We start from the raw sequence: 15,448 nt of genomic DNA on the forward strand, positions 1-15,448 counted from the left end.
TATAATAATATAGTCAAAGGGACATGCACTATCTATTTAAATCTTTTTTAGATGTTCTCATGAGTTTAGCTCAGTTGGTATAGGACAATGCATAATATATGCAAGGTCTAGGGTTCAGCTTCGGCCACCACAAAAAAAAAACAAAATCTCTTTTACCTACAAACTATAAAAACTCACTTTAATACCCGTGAACTTAACTCAATTGATAAGATTAGTGAATAATATATGAAAGGTGCGGCGTTCAAACCTTCCGAACATCACCAAAAAATAAAAATTCACTTTCAAAATAAATTTATACAAACAATTTTAAAGTACATTTAACAAACAATTTTAAATACATTTAACGCAGTAAACTCATAGTTCTAAGTGAAGGTGGGAATAGTTCATCCGTATAGTAAGATTTTCAAAAAAGATAAGACCTAGATTTAATGTATATTATGATAGATTTATATTTTTAGGTTTGAGTTTGATATTTTGAAAGTTTGATATGATCTCTTAACATCTATAAAAACTTATTTTAAATGAACATATTTAAGGAAGTAATTTGATTTATTTTTAAATAATTTCGTGAACTAATAGATCGATTAGATTAAATTCCTTTTCGATATTTTACATGGTATTTTAAATAATTTAAATATATATAATATGATATTTTATTTCAAGTTTTATAATATTTAAATATATGAGCAATTATTTGTTAAAATATATATAAATATAAAATTAATATATACTAATAAGTTTAAATTGAAAAATTTAATAAACATATAATTTAATCAAAATAAAAAATTTAATATAATAGTAATATTATTATTTTGGATTTTAAAAAATATTATTCATACATACTTAATAAGTCGGTAGGTCTAAAAGGTTTTTCTTATGAAGTGTGGCATGACATTTTTAGCTAAATAAACTTATGAAAAAAGTCTTAATTTTATCTATTTAAAAATTAAATCAATAAATCTGATATGAGCATGACATGACATAGGCCAAGTTACTAGGAAAATTGTCTCTCTCTTCTCCTTCTCTCTTGTGTAAGCCGTCACCAAAACTCTAGTTTCTTTCCCTTCATCCAACAAAGAGGGGTGATTTAGGGTCAACTTTTGACACAAAATCACCCCTCTAACTTGTTTTTCTCTTTCACTTTTATTGAAATAAGTAATTTTCACATCTATTTCGTTTTTTCTTTCATGATTTCGTCGTCTTAGTGAGATGTTGTGTTGTTTGTCGTCTTTGTGCAGCGTTGTTTGTCTATCCTGTTTTGTTCAGGTATTTGTTCGGTTCAGATTGTCAGGTCAGCTTAGATCCAGTGCAGATCCAATCAATGACTTTGGTGTCATCAGCGTTGCAGATCCGGAGACATGGGTATTTCGGAGACTTGAATATAGTCTCATATTGGTAGGCTTTTGCACTATGCCGTTTTATGCTATTAACATGGATGTTGTGAGTTTGTTTGCAGATTCGTCCTTTTTGTTTTTGGCGAATTTGCATTGTATCGATGTACTCTATCAATTTGAATGAATGAATGTCATTTATTTTTGTCAAAAAAAAAATGACATAGGCCAAGTTGTGGGTAATTTTATGATGGTATTTTTCACTTCGTCTACTTAAAATAAATAATGAAATGAAGTACAAATACAAATAGTGTAATTTCATATGATAAACTAAATTTAAAGTGTGCATGTTCTTTAAACTTATTTTTTCATTGATAAACATTTTTTTTTTCTATTTTTGAGAGGAAACATTATTTTATTTGATAAGCAAGTTCTTCAAACTATTAATAACTAGGGTCGACGTAAGAGAACTACACTAGGTCCTTACTCCGCACCACCGCAACCAGACCTTCTGATGGCCTTGAAGTCGCACCGGTGGTGGTTTTTGGTTCGTACAGAAGTTTGTGGAGGTCCTTGTTATAGAAGATTTGGTATTATCACGGTGCATGTTGACGGTGGCTACTCTTTCCTTATGAAATCCTTTTGGGTCATCTTCTTTTTCACAATGACGGTAGATCTTTCGCGAGTTTTCTTAGATCAGTCTTCGATTTGAGTTTCACAGTTGGTTTGTGGTCATTTCCTTTGGGTTTTGTTTAAACCAGATATGTTGTTAACACTGATCCGGTGGTGGTGCTTCTAAAACGTGCTTCTTTGTGTTGCGTCGGTGTTGGTTGCTTTGAAACTAGAGACGACTGTCACCACCCTTTATGGTGTGGGTTAATGGGTCCTCTTTGGTATGTTCTTGACTCAACGGTTGTGGTGTATTTGCTGTTGTGACTGTGTTACTATTAGTGTTAATCCATCGGTTATGGGCTCTGAAAGGCGGCTAGTTCATTGTGGATCATCGACCCTTAGCCTGTTTCTAGGATGTTTGGTAGCTTGTTTTGTTCTAACACAACTTTTAGATTCATTGGCCAGAAATGGCTGCTTTTTAGACTTGATGTTGTGGTTGATGCAGTGGGTGGTGGATGGACTTGTATCAGTGTTGGCAGCCTGGTTCATACGTCGTTATCAATTATTTGGGTATATTACTATTCATTTCTTACAATGTCTTCTATTTTAGCAATTTGATTTTGGTTCCGTAAGCGGTTCCACTGGATTGTGCAAGCGGTTTGAGATTGTTTGTTTTGGACTAAGATATGTGTTTTATACCCTTTATGGTTGATTTGTATCACACATTTTAGGTTTGTTTTTTTGTCACTAGGCCAGTTTATGTCCCCAAGTCGTTTGTACTATTTGCTTTTACTTTATTATACCTAGTGTGTTGCATATTCATCTCTACACCCCATTTGCCAAAAATAAAAGAGGACTGCTACTAAAGCAAAGATTTTAGGCTCCAAAATTTTTTAGGCCTCATATTAGACCTCCGAATATTTTCCCCTTTAAATATATTTATGTAAGTCAAATTCTTTTAACATTTTTATACGTAGTTTGGTTGGTAGTTAAATGCAGAGTTTTAGATTTATAGTTGATGTTGCGAGTTTGATCCTAAAGATATATTATTGTATGTGTTAATTATCCAGTTCAATGTTCAAATCTTATTATGAGCGATACTCATATTTATTATTTAATATGTCTCAAATAAAATTACACTCAATTTTTCTTTCAACATAATTAAAAGGTCGCAATTTATAGTTTATACCTACAAATACATTAAATAGACCATGATAATAACACCTTTTTATCAATTAAAGTTTATTTATACCAACTAGTAGCTAAGTATATGTAAAATTTATATACTATTATTTATTGATTAATGGATACTTGGATCTCAAACATCGTACTTTAATAATTACTCAATATTTTTTCTTTTCAAAAACTTGTCGATAAAGACACAAGAAAGTGCCACGTGGAAAAAAAGATAGAAGAAGAAAAAACTAACTTTTTTGGTTTGTTAAAAAAAGCTGAAACAACTTTATATAATTAGAAAACACACAGCAAAATCACAGACAAAAAAAGAAAGACAGAAAAAACAATAAGGAGAAACAAACAAACAAGTTCATCAACAATCTTCAAAAAAATCAATCTTCAATTTCTCTGTTCTTCTTCTTAGGTTAGTTTCTTTGATCCATTCTTTTTCTTCATGCATCAATTGATGTTTTTTTTTTTTTTGAGATTTTTTTTGTAATTGGATCTGTTTTTGTTTTAGTTTGTGATCTAAATTTTCTGTGTTTTGAGGTTTATTTTGATGAATTGATGGTAAAGTTTTGTTTTTTAGGATTTTATTTTGGTGGGTTTTGAACCGTTTGTTTTGAAAATGTTATCCACTTCATGATTGATGGTTATTTTCTTGTGGGGGTGTAAATATCAATATGTCTGAGTTTCCCCTGATTTCATAATTGTTAGGGTTTTGAATTGTTGGAAAATCTTGTGTTCAATTTTTTTTACCTGATTTATTGGATTTGATTAATGCTTGGCTTGATTTTGAATTTTGTAATTTTGTTCAAATTGGTGAATTAGGTTACTTAGAAAGATATAATTTCTATGTTATTGTTCAAATCTTCACCAATTATGGCTTTATAAAAAAGTTTAATATATTTTATTTGTTTTGTTGGTGATGTTTCTTTTTCTATGTAAAGGATTCTGATCTTAATTATGGCTTTCTTGAGATTCTTTATAGTTTTGACCTATATGTGGATCCATATATAAAGTTTGAATATTGATCCTTTATCTTTTATCATTTTTATATTTATTACGGATCAGATTCATGTGATTTTAGTTCTTAAATGTGAATTTCCATATATAATTCAGTTATGTCAATATTGTTTTTGAAGATTGGTTCTAAATTATTTTTGTCAATTATATATGCAGGAAAAAAAATATAGCAACAAATAGAATGTCTCCATCAATGAAATCAAAATCCAAGTCGAAGGCGAAGGCTGCAAAGGAACAACAAAAGACTTCTCCAAAGACTTCCGGATCTACTAATGATGAGAGCAGCATTCCTTCTAGTGCGTGCGATCTCGAAACATCATTGGTTGATTCTTCATCCATAGTTAATGACAACAGCCAATTCGCAAAAATAAATGAAACAGATGATCATTCTATTAGTCCTCAAGGAACGGTATCTGAGTATGATTCAGTTTCTAATAACGGCAGTTGTTCTGGTGAATCGGAAGACACTAAAGAGAAAGCTGCAAACTCGTCTACTCGGTTGGAATTTATACCTGGTTGTGATAACGACAGAAGGGATAAGATCCGACTGAAGAATGAGAGGAAGCACCAGAGACAGAGGGAAAGGAGAGCTCATGAGTTGCACGAGCGATGTGTTGCGTATCTAATGTCGAGAAAGCTAGAAAAACTTGTGCAGAAGTTAGTGGCGATGGGATTCACTACCGAGCGAGCAACATTGGCTTTGAAGTTAAACAACGGAAAATTAGAAGAATCGATATCGTGGCTATTTGAAGGAGGAAGTGAAGCGAAAGATACTACCAACCTTGTAAGTGATGGTAATTTGAAGATCGACATAAGTGAAGCGCTTGAACAAATTTATGCTCTGGAAGTAAAGTACAATTGTTCAAAGCAAGAAGTCGAAAGAGCAGTTGTTGCCTGTGAAGGTGATCTTCAAAAGGCAGAAAACACGTTAAAATCTCAGAAGGAAGAATCTCATGTGAATCAGTCAGAAGATTCTGCTCAAAATAATAATAGTTCGATTAGATCTCATGGATTACAACCAGCGTCAGTATCAATACAGCAGAGAGGGAATGAAAGTGATTTCAACTATTACAATGTACGTGGTGCTGATTCTATGTTCCATGATCCTGAAAATAGGAATCCACAGTCTCTACACTTGAATCATCAAAATGAACTGACACAGAAAAGATGGGGTGTTGGTGCTACAGCATCAAATCCTTCAAATATGTTACAATCCATGCAAGCAATGTCACCGTATGTTAAAATGGAGGTGCAGCCGAGTGCCTTTAGGAACGACGGAAGAATGATTCATCAAGGCGTAGGAAGGGAACCGGTAGTCATGATGCAGCATCCACAATTCGCCGATGCCAAACAAAATTATCTGAATTCTATGAATTCCATAGCTTCCGGAACATCTAGTTGGTATGTAAATAATGTTCCGTCGTACGAAAATACAAGGTCGAATGGGAATTTACTACTACAAAATCATGGCATGGGAAATGTTGGCGCAGATCGCCTGCAGCAACTTTCTCAAGCTCCGTATAAAGAATATTCCCATGTATTTGGGCAGGCAGATTCTTCAATCTCATCAGGTGGAATGGGAGGTTTCTATAAACCGATGGTTGCATCGTCGCCTTCACCTACAATGCCTTCTCAGTCTCACCCTCAACATCATGGCTCACGGAACACCACCGCATCTTCGCCTGCACTTACAGTTCCACCTTCCCTTGGGCTCTTTTGCGGTCATCAGAATCCATCCGCCAGATCATTCAGCTCACATTCACATGTGGATTGGAATACGGGGGGCATGGTGCAAGAATTTGACTACAACAATATAGATTGGAGTTTAGATTGCCCACCGTCATCCAGATCAGGTGATGTATGGCTAGGATTCTCATCGTCATTGAGAAACAACGCCGGGAATAGGATGGCCAGTTCTTATATGACTGGATCTCGAAACGTTGGCACGGCGAGGGAAATTTCATCGTCTGCTGGATTGCGAGATTGGACCTCACCTTTTGCTGGGAAGGACATATTCAGTGCTCCCAGAAAGTTTGTTACCTTTCCTCCTATGTAGTAATGGGATCATAAGGGGATGTCTTAATATTGTTGTTTCTGGTTTTCCAGTGAAATTCATCTTCTGATTTGTGGTTTATAATTGTTTTTCCAACTACTCCTCATACTTTTCTTCTCTTCATTTTCATGTGTTTTATTTTAATTGAAGTGCTTTTCTAATGCTGATTGTGCTTGATGACATTAAAAACTAACATAGGAGTTTTAACTAGGAGGTGTCAAACCTTAAAAACTAACATAACCATATTAATTTACTACCTTTTTTCTATTAAAAATAATATATTATTGAAGGATTAAGCTTCCTTACCTTCAGAACTTAACAAGATTGAAAAAGAGAAGTTACTCACAATTTTTTAGTTTTAGTTTCAAACAACGAATTTAGGATGTAAGGAGGTTTCTTAATTGATAGATTGAAGACAATAATAAGTAAAATATAGTGGGATGGAGTTCTATCATAGCAATTCATAAGAATAGACTCTATCCAGTCATTAAATGTTAAAAATATATATGATTTCATGTTGATTAAGGATTAAGAATAGTAGTTAAAGTAAAACTCATTTTCTTGTTTCCTTTAAGTGCAAAACTTTATCAAATAAAAAAAATTAAACTAATACAGTGAAAATTATTAGTGAAAATTTTCAGTTATATAATTTGCAGTGAAAATTAAACTAATACAGTGAAAATTATTAGTGGTACATAAAAGAAATACATTATTAGTGTCAAATAATTTGCAGTTATATATAAAGTGAAAATTTACTATTCTGCCTCGTCATCTTATTACATGTATTTTTAAAGTGTCTATATAAAGTTCACACGTTTTAGCATAACCGGCAAGAATACCAAATTGTTAGATCGGACGTTGTGACAAAGGGTTCGAATTCTGGCTCTACATTTTGTGTGTACAAGTTTTCAAGTAGCTATTATCATATTATTTATCTAAAAAAAGTTTTTTGCAAGAATTTTTTTTTTTATATGAGGTTGCAAAATGGTGAGGTATTGATTGTCGGTGTAAAATAAAATTAGCTCTTGTACAGTAATTTCTCTACACTATTTTCTAGTCTGAAATTTTTTTAAAACACAAATCTAGAATGAGATTTTTTTTGGTTACTTTAGATATTTTTATGTAACTTTTCAAATCATTATTTTCTGGTTATTAATATTTTATAATTCTCTAAAGAGAAAAATTACCCATTTCAAGCCTCCTGTAAGCTTTAATAATACAAAATACAAAAGTCTAAACTCGTAATTAAAATAACAAATGTAAACTTCGAAGTTGGCTTTTATCATATTCATGAATTCAGTTTAATTTTCTTTCATCCTTCACAGCAACAAAGGTCTCAACATCCATAAGCAGGCAAGAAAAACCCTATAAAGACCCTAAATCCTAAAAAGATCAAGTTCCTTACAAACAGTTATGAAATAGGACAACTGAGTCGGGTAATCTGAAAGGTGGAAAGAGGACTTCATCAAACTGCTCCAAACATACTGAAAAATTTAAAAATATGACTTTAATTGAAAATAAAATTCAAGATTTTTACTTGAAAGAGACTCAAGATACTTCAATTCATGTCAAATGACTATTTTCCACCTATCTTTGGAATCTATATACATTATCTTTAAAACACAGTCAATGATTGCTGAAACAAATTGAGAACACCCGTTTAACCGAGTCCCAAAATATATTCTATACACGAAAATGTTCAATAGACTTGGTCGCATCACCTCCACCAACAGAATTGTCTAAACAGATATATCTTTCTCATCCTAGTATTGTAAGTCAGGAAGGCTCTAGCTTTGATAGGATCGGCGTTTAAATATTCAAATGCATACATCTGTCTACTCTCTTCCAACCCATCTATCTCCATCACAGCCTGTAATAGTTCAGAGGTATCAATTGAGCATTTGCTGCGCTCGACCGAATCAGCCAATCGTCGGATGCTTGATGCCACTGTCATCAATGCATTGTGCAGATCATCTGAGCTACGAGACCGTTTGGGAAGTTGTCTTATAGGTACCACTGGAGGCTCATCATAGCCATCTGGAATCTGGCCATATTCAGGAGGCCCATTGTATGACTCAGTTCCATCTGTATCACTCATGTTTTCTGAACTAGGAGATGCAAAGGAGGCTGATTCCTCCTCGCAATTCTTCATGTCCACCACTAGACCATTACCATCCTTCATCTTTGCCCAACGCCTTGGAGCTTGATAATTTCCACAAACAATTTTAAGTTGTTCATAAATCTCTATTTGTTTTCCACGGAATCCTTTTGCATCTGGATGTGCCTACCAAATGAATCAAAGAACACTTAAATAGGTGATTTAATATAATTTTGTCGTTCAAGAATTGAGAAAGCTCAAAGATACTCACTGCAATATATCTCTTCCAAAGCTCATTGTGATCACACTCAATCATCTTCGTATCTGGATTCCACTTGAAACCATCCTGACTTAGAATATCTTTAATTACTTTATACCTCTTCTTCAGCGTCTTCAGTCGATTGATAACTTTCTGATTATTCAAGTTTAAGTTGAAATATGTGTTTACAGCTACACAAGCTGCAGTGTATGCATTTTCATTGAAACATTTGTCAACTCTGTTTCCATTTTTTGCTTGAACAACCAGGGCTTCAATGAGGCACTTATCCATTGGAACTGACCACACAACATTTCTTCCCTTATTTTTTATATCCCTTCTTTGTCCTTGCAGATCACAGTGCTCCATTTCTACATGCAAACAACACAGAAATGAACACACTATTCAATTTAATATATCAAATATTTAATATTGCTACCCTCATTTACTTAAAAATGAAGAAAAGCCTGGGCACAACTGTTAAAGTTGGTACCGTGTTGACTAGGATGTGATAAGATTGAGTCCTGGAGTTGGTCTCTGTCTCACTCAAATGTAAGATAAAACTACCTATAACAAGCCCAGTCGCCATGATAGGAGATTTATAGCACCAGGATTCCTTATTGTTATTTTCTTTTTAAACATAAAACGAAACATGAAATTTACAAACTTTTCGCTGAAGAAAAGGGGAAAAAATGGTCTGAACTCTGAAGTAGTGAAAATTCCATATTTTGTGTGTTCTTATTTGTGTACAAATGCACAGGCAGTACAACTCAAAGGTTGCATCAGAAAGCAACAACAATTAGGTTCATCAATATAATATTTCACCTAAAAAAAAGGGAGTTAAGGTTTCATACTAGTAATAGTTTGTATTAAATTCACTTATATTCCAGTGTCTTTTTTCTGAACAAGGAAAAAAAATATTACAATTGAAATCCCTGCTAGTACACTCTTCATCAGTTGCAAAAATTAAACATTCTGAATTCTGACAACACCAGTCAATGAGGGTTCCAGGACATGTGTTTTATGTATAGTGTGTGTGTGTTTACATAAAAAATAACTGAATATTAAGTGTAACTCTAGTCAAAAGTAGAAAATAGATGTAAGCCTGTAAAATATTTAAAACTATCAATAAAACAGGTCATACAAAATTTAACTTTAATTTCATAAGCTCTGAATTTATCTATATACTTAAAAGTTAATTTGATCAAACAGTAAAACATTTCATTTAAGAAGAAAAAAGGTGCAGAATAAATATAAGCATTTAATGATATTATAGCCAGTCCATTCCAAAAATATACTTATCACACGCACACCTCACTTGCATCTAATGGACCCATGATTAAGGACACATATCAGTGTTCTTCACACCAAGCCAAAGTGACACAACCAGGGTACACGGTACAGGTCATGTAACGTATATACACAGACTCAACCAAGCAGTATCGATTAGATCATAAGGCTCCCATCTTTAGTGATGGATCCTATGCAATCCTTTGGAGGATTTGGATAATGCTCGCATCTTTATGGGTGATTTTTCACCTCCAAACTTGTTACAGAATCCAAATTAGGATTATGTTCATGAATGAAAGTTTCTATTTCTTTTGATGCAGAAAAACTGTGCAAACTACCGGCCTCAATGCAGTAGTAATGGTTGCAGCCTGTACAATAGTTGCCGTTGTGTCTGTTGTGATGTGTATTCTACCAAGACTTCGATGTTACTATAGACGTCTTTTTTCCCTCTTCTATACTTCAAATTTATAAAAATTTATTTAAACCCAACCAAGTCTAAAATAACTACTTAAATTTAATTTAATTCTAAGCCTTGCTCAAGCTTATATATCAGGACATCTCATTAGTCAAACCCAACCTCAAAATGTCAACTGAAACTGCATTCCTAAGCAGCCAACAAACAAAATGCTTTAAACTTGAAACTTACAGCTTAAAAGCTCAAGCCCATGAAAAATGATTCCAAAAAATGACCACTGTCAGCCACTTGACCTGGAAGAAACTCTACCACTACTCCAATAATGATTACTCTGATATCAAATATTGATTACACATGCAGACATAATACTATCTTTCAAAAATCACATGGAGATGTTGATAGTGGGCCGGTCGAAAGCCCAACGAGCTAGCCCAACACAATTTTTGTATGAACTAAATGGGTTGGGCCCAATTGTTTTTTGGCTTTGGTTTCCTTTTTTTATGACCAAGCCCATGAAGAATTATGGGCTAATGGGCCGTCCGGTCAAGCTCAGCCCATTTTGATAGCTCTAACAATAACTAACTACTTCGAAAGAAAAAAAAAATTACTCCCTCCAATCCCCCGTCTCATAATACTTGTCACATTTGCACTTATTCTCTATCTTAAAATAACTGTCACTTTAGAATACCAATACAATATTTATTAATTTTTCTACGAATATACCCTTATTTATTAAATGTAACTCCATTTAACTACTCTACTAACTAGAATTTGTAAGGATGTTTTTGTAAATGACAGTAACTTTACTGTTGAAATGGACTGAGTTAATCATTTCCTCAACAACCATGCAGAGAGAGGGTACATACATTGTAATAAAATAAAGTCAAATATGCTACTCCTTTCATATTCACTACATTAACAAAGAACTACAGCAAATAATAACAATAACACTTCATATTGACCTAAAACCCAAAATGTAGTTAATGCAATAGAAATTTCACTATATCAACAATTTGCAAGAACAATTATACTATGATTACAATTGAAAAACACATCATAAAAAAGCTTACTGCAAAGTTTGAATTTGAATACGACCAAAAAAAATTATTTTTTCTTTTCAACTCAAACAAATAAATAAAACTGAAGCAATTAAAGAAAATTTAACACAACAAGTAGTGCATAGTGGAATGTTGAGAAGAATTACCAGATTACGAGAATTTGATCGTAGAGAGACGCATCGGCGGCATCAATGGAGTGAAGGTAGACGGTTCTGGAAGGTTAGATGGATAGAAAGGGTTTTTCTCGGGAAAATGTGATGGGAAAATTTCGTTTGGATTTTCCCGAGAAAATGAATGACCTATAGATGAGAGCCACGCGTGCAAAGATAATAAATATAGAAATTTATACATTTTCAATTCTCAAACTCCTCAAAAACTTTAAATAAATTCCTCAAAAAAAAAAAAATCTTTAATTTTAATTAAATCCCTAAAAAAAAGTTTAATTAAGGACTAAATTACACTTTCCTTCCTTAGATATTTGAATTACACTTTTCCCCACTCCATTGAATGTTAAAATATAAATTGTCTTCCCTTTTATAAAAGAGAAATTTGGATTGCATTCTCTACCATTTTTATGTTAAAATCTAAGCTTTCCTCTCTTAATAATGTTTTTATTTCCAATATTCTAGAAAATAACAATCTAACACACTCAAGAGAAAAATATTGTTGCGGGTCCATTTTAATAAATTAAAATTCGAATATATATTTTTCTCTGTTTTTGATTCATAGTTTCATTAACATCCAATTTTAAACCATATTATAAAATATGAAACAACACAAAATAAAATAAAAATATATAACTATTCTTAAAATAAATAAAAAATTATATAAAAAATTTTACAAATAATTTATTTAAAAGTGAATTTTATATTCTAAATTATAAAATTAATTACAAATATTTAAATTTAATTATCCTTGATAAATGGTGGTTCAAAGTTAGTAGATATCATAAAAATATTTATATATGTTAAAATAGACTAGAGAATAGTGCATATTTAATTATTAATGGAGAGATCATAATTCAATAATCTCACGGGGGGAGGGGGAGTATAAGTTTTACTATTCAATGAAGATGATTGTATATTTTAACATAAAAAGAGATAAGAGTGTAATTCAAACTTCTATCGGAAGAAACAAGAGTGTAATTTACTCTTAATTAAAAACGAAAAATGCTAACATGTACCATAAAGGAAAATCTTAAAGTACTCTTATGTGATCGTTTCATAACTCTCATAAAATTACTCAACCTTTAATCGGGTCATAACTCCCAATAAATTTTGTACGATCAGGGATACAATTCGAAAAATCTAAATCACTTTTCAATTGTGAGGGGCATAAAACAATATTCTGAAGATATCTCTCACAAAAGATCTATAAGTATAAACACACACACACAAAAAAAAAATGTTGGAATCAAACTACTTTGGGGTCCAAAAAAGCAAAATTGTAATAAGCAATGTTGGGATCCAAATGGGCTCACTAAATTCCCGCCAAACGTCATTGCTTGATTGTCTCTCAATTTCACAATGCCCTAACAAAACAAAAAAAAACTCTTCACATTCCACTGCTCTGTTCTTCTTCTGGACAAGAAGCAAGGTTTTGGTACCATCTTCGTCATTATTTACCAAAGGTATGATCTAAACCATTGTTTCTTCTATTCTTCTCAAATTATTGGTTAGGGTATGGCCCCTTTGTCGTAAGTCTTTTGCAAAGGGAAAGCTGCATGTGTTACTATTGGCCAAGTAATGTTATAACGCCCTGTTTATTTCGTGAAAACATTTTCTATTTTCATAAATATAACTTCATTTTAACTTGTGAATAAGAAGATCCGAGACTCTTACGATGGAGAGAAGATGACATGATAGTTAGGGGTGATGCATTTAAAAAAAATAATGAAAACAATTTTTTGGCATTTTCATTGTTTTAATATACACGAAAGGGTGCGTGTATGTTTGGTTTTGCTGTGATATGAATTGATTTTGATTGAATTAAATTTATAAAATTTATTTTGATTAAAAGTGATTTGTGTTTTAATACAATATATTCATGTAACAATGAGTTGAACTATAAATTTGTGTGTAAAAAATCAATTCTATAATCAAAAGCTATAAATCCTAGCTTCAAGTAGAATCAATTCTATTTGAAAGCAACCAAACATGTCAGAATCAATTGTACAACTCCACAATCAATTTTAACCCCTGTAGAAGTGGAACCAAACATACATGTTTTTTTTAACTCCCTGTTATAACTGCTGCTGGAGTTTTGTATGTTATCCTTTTTAACATGGAAAAATACTAACCGTGAGTTTAATAGACGAGCACCGCATTCATTTTACATGTCTATTTAGTTTAAAATTATATGTTGATAGAAAAACAATTATGTGAGTTGGGTCTCGGGGCCTCAAGAGGGTCATGTAGTTTCAGATACCCACAAATGCGGTTTTTGCGTCGACAACAAGATTCGAACTTCGGTCCTTGTGAGATTTGAGCTGAATCCTTACTAACTAGACTGACCTATGTTTGCGACTAGCACTACTAAAATGTCTATTACTCTGCCACTGAATATTATAGTTGTGTTATGAAATGAAAATTGAATGCACATGTTATTATAAAATGCACATATTTTGTAAACAAACTCATTTTGGATTGTTGTTTCTATTTGCAACATGATAGTGGATTCCGAAAGTGTGAGAAGAATGTTTACTGATGCGGAACATGATTTTGAGGAGAATGTAGGTGTTGTGGACAAGACAAATGAAGAAGATAGTGACTTTTATAATTATCATTCTGAAGAGCTTAAGACACCAATAAGCTCCTCGGATGATGAAGAAGAAGAAGGAAGCAAGAAACCTGTGTACCCTAAATTCGATGAATCGGCAAAGTTTGGTTATGTAAGTCTTGAGCTTGGGATGTTGTTCACTAACCTATCAATTTTTAAGACAGCTGTGAAGGATTACAATATCCATTTAAGAAGGGAGATCAAATGGGTCAAGAATGACAAGAATAGAGCTAGGGCAAAATGCAAGCAACAAGAATGCTGCAAGTGGGAGATCTTTTGTAGCTGGAGTGAGTTCTATCAAAGTTTTCAAATCAAGACTTTTGTTTCGAAACACACTTGCTGTAAAGAAGGGTTTAAAAATAAACAAGCTAACAGGAAATGGGTTGTTAACAAACTTGAGGACAAGATGAGAACCGAACCTAGCCTTAGTCGCTGTGAAGCACATGACTATCTAAAGCGCGAGTTTGGGGTGGATGTAGCTGATTCGAAGATTTCTAGAGCTATGAAACGGGCTAGGGAATTGGTTGAAGCATGTGAAGACGTGCTACAACCTGCTCCACTTTCAATGATACTGGCTAGTGAATCGGTTGAAGCGAGTGAAGACGTGCCGCTATCTGATCCACCTGCAAATGTTAGTATGCTTATATGTCTATACTTTCTGCTTTAATAGTCTACATTTGTTTTTATGATAAAACATTGATTGATACAGTTTCTTACCTCCTGTTCATACTGTTCTACTCTAAAAATACACAGCAACTGCCAAAAGCTATCAAAAGGAGCATTGTGAAAAACTGTTTTCTGGTATCTGTATGATGAAAAAAAATTGTTCCTTTGTATCTAACACAATGAGAATTGTGTATATGGCACTGTCCATAAGTTTAGCACTTCTTTTTATAGTTTCTATTTTATGTGTTTTAATGCTACTTTATTGGCTCCAAATGCAGACTTTGAATTAGATTTAGGAGGATTTTGGTTTAATGGTATTTTTCTTTACGTGGTTTATAGTTTTGATTATGACGTCTTATCTGTAGGGACTGGCTTCCGCGAGTGTTGGGGATAATGTAGCTGCAACTCCCTCGGATAAATAGAACCTGCAAGGCTGTGACAACATTGGTTAAGGGTTTGAGATTCTATTTTCTGAAATTAAGGGTGTAAGTGCACACAATAGGAGCAACTTTTTGGATTTTATTTTCTGATTTTTATTGTGTGAATGCACATAGTAGGTGCCAACTTTTTGAGATTTTATTTCCAAATACTCACAATGTAAATGCGGTGCAAATTTTTTGGATTCTAAAATGGTTGTCCTATGAATCAATACAATCTTGGTATGGTAGATTCTATTGGAATTTGAATTA

At 32.9% G+C, this 15,448-nt stretch overlaps 3 protein-coding genes across 3 annotated transcripts; 2 read left to right on the forward strand and 1 right to left on the reverse strand.

Moving 5' to 3' along the window:
• Positions 1-3,394: 3,394 nt before the first annotated feature.
• Positions 3,395-6,321, forward strand: LOC11425035 (uncharacterized). The gene is made up of 2 exons (XM_003627978.4): positions 3,395-3,543; positions 4,302-6,321. Exon 2 carries the CDS (start codon positions 4,327-4,329, stop codon positions 6,199-6,201), a length of 1,875 nt encoding a protein of 624 aa, XP_003628026.1. The 5' UTR covers positions 3,395-3,543; positions 4,302-4,326; the 3' UTR covers positions 6,202-6,321.
• Positions 6,322-7,683: 1,362 nt separating this feature from the next.
• On the reverse strand, positions 7,684-11,621 carry LOC11434576 (uncharacterized). Its single transcript, XM_003627979.4, has 3 exons — positions 11,462-11,621; positions 8,568-8,923; positions 7,684-8,482 (listed from the first exon to the last, which is right to left on the reverse strand). Exons 2-3 carry the CDS (start codon positions 8,919-8,921, stop codon positions 7,916-7,918), a joined length of 921 nt encoding a protein of 306 aa, XP_003628027.2. The 5' UTR covers positions 8,922-8,923; positions 11,462-11,621; the 3' UTR covers positions 7,684-7,915.
• Positions 11,622-12,682: 1,061 nt separating this feature from the next.
• LOC112417534 (uncharacterized) lies at positions 12,683-15,433 on the forward strand. Its single transcript, XM_024773748.2, has 3 exons — positions 12,683-12,945; positions 13,988-14,724; positions 15,125-15,433. The coding sequence occupies exons 1-3, from the start codon at positions 12,720-12,722 to the stop codon at positions 15,179-15,181; spliced, it is 1,020 nt and encodes a 339-aa protein (XP_024629516.1). The 5' UTR covers positions 12,683-12,719; the 3' UTR covers positions 15,182-15,433.
• The last annotated feature ends 15 nt before the right edge of the window (positions 15,434-15,448 follow it).

The sequence above is a fragment of the Medicago truncatula genome, chromosome 8 (assembly GCF_003473485.1).
Source record: "Medicago truncatula cultivar Jemalong A17 chromosome 8, MtrunA17r5.0-ANR, whole genome shotgun sequence".
Taxonomy (NCBI): Eukaryota; Viridiplantae; Streptophyta; class Magnoliopsida; order Fabales; family Fabaceae; genus Medicago; species Medicago truncatula.